Source organism: Heteronotia binoei, chromosome 2 (assembly GCF_032191835.1).
Source record: "Heteronotia binoei isolate CCM8104 ecotype False Entrance Well chromosome 2, APGP_CSIRO_Hbin_v1, whole genome shotgun sequence".
NCBI lineage: Eukaryota > Metazoa > Chordata > Lepidosauria > Squamata > Gekkonidae > Heteronotia > Heteronotia binoei.
In genome coordinates, this window is record NC_083224.1 from 84324469 (window position 1) to 84339616 (window position 15148).

At 44.7% G+C, this 15148-nt stretch overlaps 1 protein-coding gene across 4 annotated transcripts in view; it reads right to left on the reverse strand.

Moving 5' to 3' along the window:
• HMGA1 (high mobility group AT-hook 1) overlaps positions 1–15148 on the reverse strand; it is a 45451-nt gene that overhangs the window by 17846 nt on the left and 12457 nt on the right. For all 4 annotated transcript variants that reach the window (XM_060231487.1, XM_060231488.1, XM_060231485.1 and 1 more), the window contains exon 2: positions 8595–8706. In XM_060231487.1, the coding sequence (XP_060087470.1) occupies positions 8595–8696 (102 nt within the window). In that variant the 5' untranslated portion in view covers positions 8697–8706. The remainder of the gene's footprint in view (positions 1–8594; positions 8707–15148) is intronic.

A 15148-nucleotide genomic window follows, 5' to 3' on the forward strand; every position in this document is an offset into this window, starting at 1 on the left:
TTGTGGAGAACCCGAGGACTTCTTCAGAGATCTGCAGGACGGTAGTTTTTAGGTGTTCCCAGAGTGCTTCTGGAGAAGGGTCTGTGGGGCAACTGGGGTCCTCAATTCTTGACTGGAGTTTTGCCTGGAAGGCAGCTTTAACTTCGGCTGACTGGAGGCTGCCAACCTGAAACTTCCTCCGAGGGATACCTCCTCTCCTGGGTGTGGGTTTAAAGTGAAGACGGAGATTGCAGCGTACAAGACGATGATCCGTATGACATTCTGCGCTGGGCATTACTCGGGTGTGTAAGACATCTCGAAGGTCTCTCTGGCGCACCAGAATGTAGTCGATAAGGTGCCAATGCTTGGACCGTGGGTGCATCCAGGTTGTCTTCAGACTGTTCTTCTGCTGGAAGATAGTGTTGGTGATGGTGAGCTGGTGCTCCATGCAGAATTCTAGTAGGGGGCGCCCGTTGTCATTGCAGTTGCCAATGCCGTGTTTGCCAAGTACTCCTTTCCAGGCTTCCGAGTCTTTACCTACTCTGGCATTGAAGTCGCCAAGGATGATCACCTTGTCCTCTGTAGGGGTCTTCCGTACGAGGTTGCGTAGATCAGCATAGAACTTGTTCTTTTCTGCAGGATCTGCTTGAAGGGTTGGGGCATACACACTGAAGAGTGTTGCATGCTGCTTGTTTTGAAGTGGGAGGCGCATGGACATGATGCGATCTGAGTGACCTGTTGGCAGGTTTTCGAGTTTGGAGGCAATGGAGTTCCTGACCATGAAGCCAACGCCAGAAAGGCGGCTCTCAGCCTTTGACTTACCCGACCAGTAGAGGGTATAGCCAGCACCGTGTTCTTGAAGACTACCTTCCTCAGGGAAACGGACCTCACTGAGAGCTGCTATGTCGATATTCAACCTGAGAAGTTCGTGGGCAACTAGAGCAGAGCGTCGTTCAGGGCGACCACTGCCTACTGTGTCAAGCATGGTTCTGATGTTCCAACACGCAAGCTTTAGTCTTTGCACACTTTGTGAGGCAGGTGCATGCCTTTTCTTTGTTGTTATTTTTCGACCGCAAGTAAGGATGCCCGTTGACCGCGGCTAGCCAACTGGGGTGGGGGAGACGAGCTTTGTTTAGGCCACCTTTTCTAGGCCCCTCTCCGTGTGGAGCAAGCAGTGCTGTCCCTAGATAAGGCTGCTTGGTCGTTCAGGGTGCTGCCGAAAAATGCTTTCGTCTCCGGGTTAGCATCAGGCGACCAATACCCTGAACCGCCTACATGCAGGATCGGGACTGCGGCTTCCAGTGGCACCTTCCACCTGCCGTTTCGCCCCTTGCCCATCACTGCAGGACTTGATGCGTTGTGTGTTGTGTGTGTGGATATGCCCTTCAGGCCTGCGCAGAGGAATTTTTTAGGTGAAGCGCAGTGTGCGCGGTACTGGCTCCACCCTTTCACCTGGGGGTCATCTGCCATGGCTCAGTAAGCCGGGACGCCGGCAGCGAGTCCTCCAGGTGGTAGGTGTTACATTAACGAGCTCTATCTGCCCGGGTTTGATGTTAGAGTTTTCCTTCTCTTAGGCTGGCGAGGTTGGTGGGCCCAGCCTGCCCATCCGGTTATACCGCCGGACATTTGGTCGCACCATGACGTAGCAAACTCTGTGAAAATGGGGGGGACCAGCGAGAAGGTGTTGCTACGGATGCAGTAATGCAGGAGAGGCCATTGCAGTGACCATCTGCCAGGCATAGCCAGACAGTGACCACGCGGTGTTCACTACACCGGGAGAGGAGAGGCTATGTATTGCGCATGCACTTTCCCTGGGGGGGTAGGATTCCCAGAGGGAGCCCACCCCCCACCCCTCCCCCTTATATCACAGTGTACAAAAATGCACTATCCAAGACACTTCTCAACAGACAACATGCTTTCTGACCCTTTATGGAAACCGACCTCTGAATAGGGAACATAAATATGAGTGTTTCTACTCTGGATCCTGTAGTTGCCCCAGAAAGGCAATTCCACCAAGTGCAAGGAAAGAAGCAAAAGGATCCACTCTAAAGTGATGGCTGAATGCATCTCAGTTTACAAAATCTTGAACAGCATAGAGAGTGAAACTCAGAGTTTTGACAGAATGTTTATTTTGAAAAAAGTGCAGAGATAAGATGAAAGTGTGCTTTTCAATAGAAATATGGAAACACTGGACAATGCTGTTAAAATGATATGTGAAAAAAAGCTTGGAGGGGGATGCTTGAAATTCTCCACCTAAGAAACTACAACCCTACATCCTAGCACTGACCTAAATATTTGATTCCTGGAAATTTTTTTAAAACGCTTGATTATATTATTGTTGAGTGTCAGTCAGTTTCTACTTCTTTGTCATATTCCATTTATAGTTTGTTATTAACCAGTCAACAATATAACACCATCAGGTCTGTCCCCACCTCCTCCAAAACAGGTGCCTCAATTTTTCAGCCCAGGGAAATGGAAGACAGTGGTAGCTGCAGTCTTTGGTTAGATAAGAGGTACCGAGATCCTGAATGTTCTTTTTTCACAGACAAATTGGAGTAAATCTACTATCAGAGGTCAGTAACTAGGGCCCAAAATGATGAACGATACCTTAGAAGAGAGTCATTTTATTTATTTATTTTATTGCATTTATATCCCGCCGTCCCCAAACGGGCTCAAGGCAGCTAACAACAGTCAAAATAGGGAGTGTTAAAATCAAAGTACAATAAAATCATTAAAACATTTCAACAGTTCATGCAATTTAAAATATGTAGTACAGTTCCAGGTTCACGCACCAGGATCCAGATGGTGGGTTTTAATTTTTATAGCGCGCCCCATGTAATGATATTATAAGATATTACTTGGCACTCTGGATTTGTACTGGGATGGCTCATGTGTCAGTGCTGTGGGATGGTGGAATAGTGGTCACCTCCCCGTTATTTGTTAAATGCTAGTTTAAACAATTCTGTCTTACAGGCTCCACAGAATTGTGGAAAGTCCCACAGGGCCCTGATGTTTTCGGGGAGGGCGTTCTACATAGCAGGGGCTGCCACTGAAAAAGCTCTTGCTCTGGTGGTGGCCAGCCATGCTTCTTTTGGCTCGGGGGTCATAAGGAGATTTTGAGTACTTGATCAAAGTGTTCTGAGGCTCGTATGGGGAGAGGCAGTCCTGGAGGTAGTCCAGGCCATACAGTGCTTTAAAGGTCATAACCAGCACCCTGAAGTGAATTCGGAATGCCACAGACAACCAATGCAACACTTCCAGCATTGAATGTGTTCCCGTAAAGGTAGCTCCATTAGCAACCTAGCTGCTGCATTTTGGGAAAAGCTGGAACCTATATGGATCCAGAAGCAGCATATTAAGTCTTCTGGTCCTATATTGGACTGTTCAGCGGGTTCTTACCAGAGGATGTGGACAGGATCCTGGCTGAAGTGAAGCCTACCACTTGCCCCCTGGATCTCTGTCCATCCTGGCTGGTGAAAGCCAGCCAGGATGGTATCAGGGACTCCCTGGGTGATATTGTCAACTTGTCCCTTTCAACAGGGATCTTCTCAGAGAAATTGAAGGAGGCAGTGGTTCATCCGCTTTTGAAAAAACCATCACTAGACCCTGGGGTCTTGGCCAACTACCGCCCAGTTTCAAATTTACCATTTCTGGGTGAGGTAGTTGAGAAAGCAGTGGCGGCGCAGTTACAGGTTTTCCTGGGTGAGACATCCGCCTTGGACCCATTCCAGTCCAGCTTTTGCCCAGGCCATGGGATGGAGACTATCCTAGTCGCTCTCACAGATGACCTAAGACGGCACCTGGATCAAGGCGGGTCAGCGCTACTGATACTTCTTGATCTCTCAGCAGCATTTGACATGGTCGATCATGACCTTATGACCCACCGCCTCGCTGTTGCCGGAATTCGGGGGATGGCCTTACAATGGTTTTCCTCCTTTCTCCAGGGATGGGGACAAAGGGTGGTGCTTGGCAAGCAGACTTCCTCACAGCATCCACTTATATGTGAAGTGCTGTGGGGAGCCATTCTCTTGCTAATATTATTTAACATCTATATTCGCCCCCTTGCCCAGATTGCCCGAGGTTCTGGGCTGGGTTGCCACCAGTACACTGATGACACCCAGCTCTATCAGTTGATGAATGGCCAGCCAGTCGCCGCCCCTGACCAGTTGTCTGGAGCATTGAGAGCTGTGGCTGGGTGGTTACAACAGTTGGCTGAAATTGAATCATAGCTAAGACGGAGGTCCTGTACCTGGGGTGGGGTGGGTATGGGCATCAAGCTCCCAGCTTTGGATGGTGCCACAATGGTGCCAACCCAACAGGTGAAGAACTTAGGAGTGACTCTGGATGCCTCCCTTTCCATGGAGGCCCAGATCACAATGGTTGCCAGGTCCGCCTTTTGTTATCTTCAGCAGATCAGGCAGCTAGTACCATAGCTATCTCCCCAGGACCTGGCTACAGTGATCCATGTAATGGTCACTTCCAGACTAGACTCCTGTAACTCGCTCTATGCTGGCTTACCCTTGAGACTGATCCGGAAACTGCAGCAGGTGCAAAATGCGGCGGCTTGCCTGTTGACTGCACCACCTTTACGGGTGGGCATTCGGTCGGCGCTCCGCAGTGTACACTGGCTGCCCATTGAGTACCGGATCCGCTTCAAGGTTTTAGTTCTAGCATTTAAAGCCTTACGTGGCCTGGGACCAACATACCTGTGGGACTGTCTCCTTCTATATATGCCCATGAGGTCATTACGTTCGGCTTCCCAACATCTGTTGGCCGTCCCCGGCCCACGAGATGCCCGTCTCACCTCAACTAGGGCCAGGGCTTTTTCAGTCCTGGCCCCAACCTGGTGGAATCAGCTCCCTATTGAGATCCAGGCCCTACCTGGCTTATTAGTCTTCCGTAGGGCCTGTAAAACGGCTGTTCCACCAGGCTTTTAGTTGAGGCCGCGGGCATCTATTCTTGATCTGGTTGGCCTCTCCAGTCAGCACTGTCATCTGTGCTAGGAAATGGAATAAAAACTGCCATGATGTGAGATGGCTAGGCTGGGCAATATGTGATGACATGGTAATCTGAGTGCTGTTGAGTTGACTGTTTATAGAATGTTTTATTGTATTTTATTGTTTTATCATATGTTGTAATCCGCCCTGAGCCCTACGGGGAATGGGCAGAATAGAAATATACTAAAATAAATAAATAAATAAAAATATTGTCAGACGAAGTCAGATCTATGGCTTATACTCCTAGCAGCCCTAAGCCCTAGCAAAAGGAAATCCAAGAGCAACTAAGCAGACAACTCAGTTTCTACTTTGTCTTTCAATATGAGCATTTGGAACAGTTTATAATAAAATCATGACTTGTAACAGGGCAAATACTTTAGCAGTCAGAACTGACTTTTTTCCTGAAATAGCATTACAGGTGACAATGTGGAGCACTTAAGTTCCAGAGCTAAGGCGTTTTTTCTAACTTGGGAGAGTTCTTTCTCCTTGGGACCAGAGTAGCTGCCTTTTAGGAACTCTACTGCAGTTCTAACGGCTGAGACAGTAATGAGTTCTACCTGCACCCAGAACCGGATCTACATGTTTTTTGAGGGGGGGCAAAATTAAAAAATGGTGCTCCCTTATGGGCCCATTCTACTTTATGGGCCCATAGAATAGACTCCATACCCAATTTGGTGCCCTCCCTCCGGTGGCGCCCGGGACAAGCACCCCCCTCTGCCCCCTCCCCTAGATCTGGCCCTGCCTACACCTGACATTCCTAGGTATGCTTTTGTAGGTTAAAGGCCTTCAGAGACAATGAGTTTCTGATGCTTACAGAATATCAGAGGGTACCCTGAGATTTTAGGCTGCTTTCACATATCATTGGATAATGCACTATGGCAATCAGTTGCAAATGGATTTTCATGTTTCACACAAAAAAACCAGTTTCAAACAATTGCTATAGTCATAATTTATTTAGCCCTTGTGACCAAAGGTCTCAAGCATAACTAAAACCAAGATTGCAAATAACCTTACATCAAATAATGGTACATAAAAATTATACAGCAAATGACAAAACAATTGAACAAAATCTAGACAGCAAGGAACCATAAAATCACAAGTATTGGAAGATTAAAATTGATTGCAAAAGGATTTTAAAAGTTTTAAAAATTGAAATTTATAAAAATCAAAGCCTAACGAAACAGGTAAAAATATCATTTTGTGAATAATTTTAGAACAATTTGCTGATGTTTCATGGAAATTACAATTCCTAAGCATTTTGCTTCCAAGCTGGTTATTTCAGGATCAACATCCACCAATAAATGAGAAATCACCCATGACTCCAGAGGAAGGTGGTATTTTGAAAAGATTGGACAAATCCAGTAAGACTGATTAGCTATCCATAGGGGGGCAAAATAGCAAAAAAAATGTGCCAGCATCTCAAATCACACCAGACGCATAACTGGTCTGAGTAGGAGGGCTGTGCAATTGACATATTAGCTCTGTGGACAGGAAAGCATTTATTCTAGGGGTTGTTAGAAAATATGCTGGAAGGGTCATAGGGGAAGGGATACCTAAAGCAAAAGAAGAACCGACATGCCTAGTGCGCAAAACTGTACTAGCTCTATCCAGATTAGATGCCCTCATCCTGATTAATCTCAAGACTTCTTGATAAATTGTAGCATTAAGTATCAGAGGAGGGAGGTCAAGCAATTAAAGCTTCTGTCTATCAGTCTTTCCCAGGTATTTCTATAATTGCCCTCCTTCAATAGGTGTAGAAGACTCCCAGACACTGATGCTGGATAAAAGGCCTTCAATCTTAATTTAAAAGCAGCCAACCAAACTCTCAATTCAATTAAACATTGCACTAACTCCAATCTGAGTGCACTTCCTGAAATACATTTAGGGACTCCTACTAGCCAGCATAAAAACGGGACCAGTATATTATCCATGAGTTCTGAAACTTCATTTATTCAGATGGCTACTCCATATAAAATCTGGTAAATTATTTTTGCATTAAAAACTCTAATGGTTATCAGTATGTAGAGCCCACTCATTGAATACAAGGACCTTAGAAGCGCATTGGAATTTGTTCTAGCAATGGTCCTTTGCTGATTGAAGATATGATATCCAAGATAAATTATGACTAGAAGTCATTCCCAGGTATTTGAATTGGGGCATTAGTTCTATTTTCCCACCCTTGGTAGTCCATATTTTCTGGCTATAAAAAACCCAAGTTGATTTAGTGCACTGAGAGAACATTACTCAATGATATGTGAAAGCAGCCTTAGAATCCATATAATGCAAGTACTCTGTTCTTTTCATCATTACTCATGTTCGTGTTTAATTCTGAACAGACAACTTTGGTGTGAAACAGGGTACTTCCCTTTCCCTGTACTCTCACTGTCATGTCAATGACAATGGTTATCAATAACCAAGGTGTTGGTATTAACCTTCAAGGCCTCGAGTGGCCAGGGACCAGCATATCTACAAGGACTGCCTCTCCTCCCCATATGTGCCCCATTGAGCCTTGCGCTCATTAGACCAGCCTGGCCCAAAAGACATCCGTCTAGCCTCAACCAGAAGACGACAACTTCAGATTTATACCCCACCCTTCTCTCTGAATCAGAGACTCAGAGCAGCTTACAATCTCCTGTATCTTCTCCCCCCACAACAGACACCCTGTGAGGTGGGTGAGGCTGAGAGGGTTCTCACAGTAGCTGCCCTTTCAAGGATAACTCCTGCAATTATGGCTAACCCAAAGCCATTCCAGCAGCTATAAGTGGAGGAGTGGGAAATCAAACCCAGTTCTCCAAGATAAGAGTCCACACACTTAACCACTACACCAACCTACACTACCTAGTGGAATGAGCTTCCACTAGAGAGCTTGGCCCCAACCTAGTGGAATGAGCTTCCACTAGAGAGCTTGGCCCCAACCTAGTGGAATGAGCTTCCACTAGAGAGCATGCCCCTGTGGGGACCTTTTACAGTTTCGCAGGGTTTGCAAGTTGGAGTTATTCCATCAGGCTTCTGGGTGAGGCAGCAGATGTCAAATACTACCTGGCCCCTCCTGCTATCACCAACTAGGAGGTCTTCAATTTTTGAGGACTTTGGATGACAACCTCTGCCAGAATCCCTCATGGGATTTAACCCTCTCTGTTCTCAATTGACTAATACCAAGACACCATGGAAACAGTCTGTAATAATTTGAACACCATAATTTTTAGGAGTTGAAGATTATACAGTTTTTAAAGTCTAATTTTATTGTTTTATAACCAGTGTTGTAACCTGCCCTGAGCCTGCACACAGGTAAGGGTGGGATAGAAATTGAACCACCAATATAAATATTGCTTTATGAAATTGCATTCATATGGGGGAGTGGTTCAGAGCATCATAATTGTTGTAACTGACATAATTGTCAATGACACTTTCCCCTCTAAGAGGCTTGCTTGCAATTAACAATGTCCTTTTCCTCCTTACTCATCTTCATGTTTCATTCTGAACAGACAACTTTGGTGTGTAAAAGGGTACTGCCCTTCCCTGTTCTCTCACTGTCATGTCAATGACATCGGCTATCAACAGCCAAGGCAATTATTATGGTTGCAAAAGCTTCCCCAGCAACATGAGTTGTCCACAAACCTTAGGTTGCTTCCTGGGCCGCCCTCGTCCTCTCTTCTCAGAGACATCCTTGTCTTGTTTGGCAGCCAGAGGTTGGCCGGATTTTGCACTGGATTCACTCATCTTTCCTTGCCTAAAAGCAGAACAAAAAACCCAAATTCACTATGTTCATCCCAAATGATGTAGAGGCCAAGGTGTGTGCTTGAAGACCACTGTCTTCTAGATATCTGTTGAGGTATTAAGCAAATTTTGCCACAATTGACCACCCCAAGGTAGTCAGGCTCTGTAATAAAGTAGATGCCTTCTAACCACAATGGGCTCACAGGTTTGGAACATGTACGTGCATGTTGCTGTACCATATAATGGTCAGATAGCTGGAATAGAAGGGAGGAGCTAGAGTCCAAATCACCATTCAGCCATGAAAAACTCACTGGCTGAAGAGAACCACCACATCTCCCCTTTCTGTCAGGGCAACACTGGCTATCTATCAAGGAACACAAGTTATTAATGTTATTTGCAGAAACCCATCCATGAATTACAGGTCAATGCATGTTATGGAACAAGAGAATGAAGTGGGGCCTCACAATGCTTTTTTCGAGTACTGATTGTCCTCTTGTGCCTACCCTCTCTTAAAAGTTCTGAAGTAATTGTTATATAATGACCCACCCAGGAGAAACAGAATAAAAGCCCACTGCATGAAGTGAAAACCTTTGACTCAAAGGAAATCTTAAGGTTTAACAATAATGCTGTTATTGTAGTTCAAACAGCAGAATTACTTCGTTCATGAAGGATTATGTCTCTAAGAAAACAGAATTTTGACCTTTTTTTTTTGTAAGGGACAGCTTACAGATGCAGCAGCTGATAACAGTTTTTTGCTATCTGCATTGCCCTAAGAACTTGGGTTTTTTCCTGCAAGAAAGCACTCTCAAGTGAAAGTCAATTTTGTATACCGTACTTGCATCCTTCATTATATGATAATCACCATGAGTTCCAGTCCCAAGATAATGAGAAAAGAGAATGAGAATTATCTTTTTCAATGTCTATGACAAATTCTTAATCCAATTTAACTTTTTAGCCAACCACATATTTGGTTTGCATTTTTACTGAAGAGATCCATCACACCTGGTAGTCCTTAGAAAAGCTCTGAAATTTAACACTATGTTGGTCTATTTCAGAGGTGGCCAAAGTGCGGCTCGGGAACCACATGTGGCTCTTACATACACTGTGTGGCTCCCAGAGGCTGAGGAGGAACTTAATGCAGGCTTACTCTCAAGTAAGCATGCTTAGTATCAGGACCTCAGTCAGCCCCATAGGTAGCTGATTATTTACGCTGTGTTTGAAGCAGGGAAGGAGGGGGAAATAGGAGGTCTGCAAGCTCTTTTCCTTCACCACAAAGGTTGCTCAGAGACCCACTAGCCTTATTCCACTCTTCTCTCCTCTTCTCCATGGGGGGCGGGGGGAGCTTCTGTCAGATTTTACACTATCTGCCCTGGCGCTGCAACTCGCTCTGCTTTTTTCGTGCAGCAAATAAGATCCTCTAAAAACCGGTTTCTGTTTGCTGCACGAAAAAGGTGGAGCGAGTTGCAACCCCAGGGCAGATAGTGTGAAATTCGATGGAAGCCCCATGGAGAAGAGCTACGTGAGAGCGGCATAAGGCCTAGAGTGGGAAAAGAGAGCACAAGAGCCAAGGGAGCCACTGGAAGAAGGGACAGACTTAAAGAGGGCAGTACAGGGTTCCCCCTTAGTTTCATTGCTCTTGTAGGTGCTGTATTTGCTAACCTTGGATTCAAGACAAAGACAGATGCATAATGATACAAAAGGTGGTCAAGTGATTTATACGGTACATGTGTGTTTCCTTCTGCCACTAGTGCCAAAATATAATTCCCTAACCTTTCCCTATGCTGGTCTTATGGGGACTGTTATTCCCAGCTTTTAAAAAATCTCATTCTAGCACAGTCATGTTGTAAAATGCATACATATGTATTTTATCCTTCTGTGCAAATAAAGTATTGAGTTTTATTAAAGATGTGTAATATTTGTTCATGTCTTACAGCTCTCAAACACCTGATATTTATTCTATGTGGCTCTTACATTAAGCAAGTTTGGCCACCCCTGGTCTATTTCATTTTGGGCACCCAAAATAAATTACAGAGTTATCAACAGCATCTGATGAAAGGCACTGCATGATAGAAACCTCACGTTGTTTTCAGTTCATAGTATTTCCACACATCATGTGGCTTCTTTAAAGCAGCCTGTCTTGTCCTGGAAACATACCCACAATACCAAAACCACTGGTGCAGATGTAAAAATTTTCAGACCACGTGGATCACAATGATCCCAGCACTGTCCTATGTGGCCTGGGTTAGCATTCTCTGAGCCATATTCTGTGGGTCTCTGATGCCAGAAGAGCCAGTGCCATGAGGCAAAAAAAACATTGCAAAGAATTGTGTTGGGGGGGGGGGTGAAGTAAGGGGAGTACTTCTGTTAGCAGAATGTCTATCAGCTACAACCCTGTGAGTTTTACTTCAAATATCCTGTGAACAAGCGATGCATTAACAAAACATGACCTTAGTCTGAGAACCAATGGAAATTTTGTCTATATGGTCACCAGAATCAGTTATCTGGGCCAGTTGTTTCAGCACTATGGGTTTTTAATGCTGCTTGAGAAAAATTTTCATGGAACATCCTTCTCCTTAACTTTCATTTTGACAGTGATGCATAAGGAATGCAAAAGAGATGTCATACAATATACAGGTCAGGGGTGTCATAAATGAGACCTTGTTGGACCATGCCATGCGTGTCATAAAATGTAATGCCAAGTAGCAAAGATATAAACTTTACAAGGGACACAAAAGATTTTTTTAAAACTTACAATAAAAACATGCTTAAGCGCTCTTGCAATATTTTGTTTCTTTAACAGTCTCTGATAACTGACACCTCTTGCTCTGAATTATTGCTTTAAATGTCTGTGCTGAAGCAACCCTGAATATGCTGTTTAGATACACACCTATTTTTGATTTACTGACAATCATTACAGAAATCTCATGGTTAGTGCTCTGAGCCTAGAAGGCCTCAGGAAAAAAAAAACATTAAATGGCAGGCATTGCAAGCTTTTATACACAGACTGCTTTGTGTACTGGTCAAGAACAAGTGAAGACATCATTATGTAGAATGAGGGCTGTGTGTCTATCTACAAAACTATAGTTTCCCCAGAAAAATAAATGCAACTCCTATGGCAGTGCAAGAATAGAGACAGCCATGTACAGTGGTCAGTATGAGCCTGCTATTTGGGAAGCCTAGGTTAAAAATCCCCAGTCCACAAAGGAAATGTGCTGGATGAACTTGGTCTGGAAACACACTCTCAGCCTAATCCACCTCACTGGCCTGTTATTCCTCATCTAAACACTGCTTTCCTATTGAGAAAGACTGGATCATGAGGACATGAATACAGTGAAAAAGGAGAGGCAAACCCAGTTACGTCCAGGAGATCCATAGCATAATTAGCCCAACAACACACACATATTCAGCATAAGGAGCCCAACAAAATACACACACATTATAGGAAGGCACACAAAAGCCCATACCTTGCATAAAGCTCCGTTGTCTTTCAGGTGCTTTGTATTTCTCCAGTGCAACTGAGGCATCCAAGCAAAAGTGAGGAAAGGGATGAGCCTCAGTCAATGGAAGGGAAGAAAGGCTTGTTTTTGTCTCCCATATGAATGAGGCAGCCTAGCCAGGAAGCAAGCTCTGGCTCGTTCTCTCCCTCCCCAGGGAGGAGGAGGAGGAAAAACCCCAGCCAATGCAGAAAACAGGCTTGCCTAGCTGTCTCTCCTGTACAACTGAAAGAGTCTGGTAAAGCAAGCTGCAATGCAGAGAAAGGAGGAACCAGCCAATTGCTCAAGAGATGGACAGGAGCCCTGTACAGGTCAGATGTAGCCCACAAGCTGCATGTTTGACATCCCTGCACTAGGTAGTACTTTACACCAACTTTTTCTACTTGGTGCTTTTGCACTTTCTTCGTCAAGTCTAAATTGCTACGATAATTAAAGGAGCTGTACCATATACAATTAACTTTTTTTTTGAATGGTCTATATTCTCGTAGGTACTCAGTGTCTGGATCTGTATTAAAGGTATATTTCCTTTAATTATTGTCACCAAATACAGAAGTTGGCATAATGTACTACCTGGTACATTGTATGACATCTCTTGCATTCCCTGTATGCCAGAGAGAGAACTGCCTGAAATATCAAGTGAAAACACCTGCAACACTGAGGTGAAAAATCCCCCCCCCCCCCCTACATTTGTTGCTGCAAAAAGAGGACAAGCTGGTTTATACACTGTAACCTGGAAAGGGAGACTTCATCCTTCTGGTATCTGTTGACATCCACAGCTGAAGCTCCCCAGCAACTGGGGGGGGGGGGGAGAGATATATTTACAGTGTGTGGGTTCACCAAGAGGTCAGGACTGGAGCCAAGCCCTTCTCCAGGTGGGATTGGGGGGGATTTAAGGGCTTCTGAAATGGGCTCAAGGGCCAGCAACAAGGAAGACAAGGAGTAACCAGTGGTCGGTCATGTGGAATCCAGATGCAAGAAGGGATAAACAGAGGGCTGCTCCATGTGGTCCAACTGCTACGCTGGATGTGAGGCTTGTTGGAACGTTTTAGGGGGAGCACGCCATACCATTAGCAAAAATAAATCACTCTTCAGCAGAAGCCCCCAGACGTTGCTTGATTTCTTGCCACATACAGATACAGTGGTGAGCAACTGAAAAATGTTCCTGGGCCACGATCTACACTGGGCCCTTAAAGCGGCCCCACCCTATTATATTGGCTAACAGTGAGAGGACTTGTCCTAATACTCATCCAGTCAAGGACTGTAGTTTCAGTGATTACAGTGATCCAACTCAGCAGAGAGGTACCGATTTCTGCTTGAGAATAGCCATTGCCTCTCAGTTCAGGCACAGGTATTATAGTTTCTACTAAACTGCAGTGTGTGTGGAAGGCCAAGTGTCTTGCAAGAGGAAAGATTCTCCCAAAAGCCATCCAGGCCTTTTCAGTAGCTGGCTATATTCTGCAACAGGAGCAAAGATTGCAGAACCAGGGATCAGCCTTTGGGCGGATACTGGCTGGGACTGTGGGCTATGGCAAAACAGACAAGGAGGAACCACAGTGTTGATAAACAGAAAAAAAGACTGCAGCAAAGACTGACTATATTAAGAATGGAACAAAGTTTGAGTCCAGTGGCACCTTTAAGACCAAGTTCAATTCTGGACACCAGCTTCTGTGTGCATGTACACAGAAGCTTATACCCAGAATTAAACTTTATTGGTCTTAAAGGAACCACTGGATTCAAATTTTGTTCTGTTGCTTCAGATTAACACAGCTACCCACATGAATCTATATTAAGAATGATTACAGTACTTGCAGAATAATATACGATAAGAAGAAACATAGTTCAAAGATTACAGTGGACTCACTGTATATCTGCTTGCAAGTATCACAATAATTGCAATAATCATTCTTAATATACGGTATTCAAATTTTTGTTGGAGCATTTTTGGTTTGCTATGGACCATCCCCCCACACCAGGTCAGACAGCATGCAGTAAGCATTCATGCAGCAGCAGGACCATCTGAAGTGAAGATTTGACAGATTTGATCCTGTCGGATCATTTAGCAATGCTCAAAGATTAATCTTAAAAAAAAAAAAACCATGCAATTATTTTGTTTTAACTTTTTGGAAAAATAGCAGAGTAGGCTGCCTTGGGCACCACTGTCATTAGAAAGGTGGGTATAAGCAAAGCCAAGTCTTACAACATATCAAGCAGAAGAACTACTGGGATATTCATAACACTAAGAGAACAGCATAAATACAGTATGTCACAGAAGTGAGTACACTCCCTCACATTTTGTAAATATTTAAGTATATCTTTTCATGTGACAACCCTGAAGAAATGACACTTGGCTACAATGTAAAGTAGTGAGTCTACAGCTTGTATAACAGTGTAAATGTGCTGTCCCCTCAGAATTACACAACACACAGCCATTAATGTCTAAACTGCTGGCAACAAAAGTGAGTACACCCCTAAGTGATAATGTCCAAATGGGGCCCAAAGTGTCAATATTTTGTGTGGCCACCATTATTTTCCAGCACTGCCTTAACCCTCTTGGGCATAGAGTTCGCCAGAGCTTCACAAGTTGCCACTGAAGTCCTCTTCCACTCCTCCATGATGTCACGTAGCTGGTGGATGTTAGAGACCTTGCACGCCTCCGTTTCAAGATGCCCCACAGATGCTCAATAGGGTTTAGGTCTGGAGACATGCTTGGCCAGTCCATCACCTTTACCCTCAGCTTCTTTAGCAAGGCAGTGGTCATTTTGGAGGTGTGTTTGGGGTCGTTATGTTGGAATACTGTCCTGTGGTCCAGTCTCCGAAGGGAGGAGATCAGTATGTCACAGTACATGTTGGCATTCATAGTTCCTTCAATGAACTGTAGCTCCCCAGTGCCGGAAGCACTCATGCAGCCTCAGACCATGACATTCCCACCACCATGCTTGCCTGTAGGCAAGACACACTTGT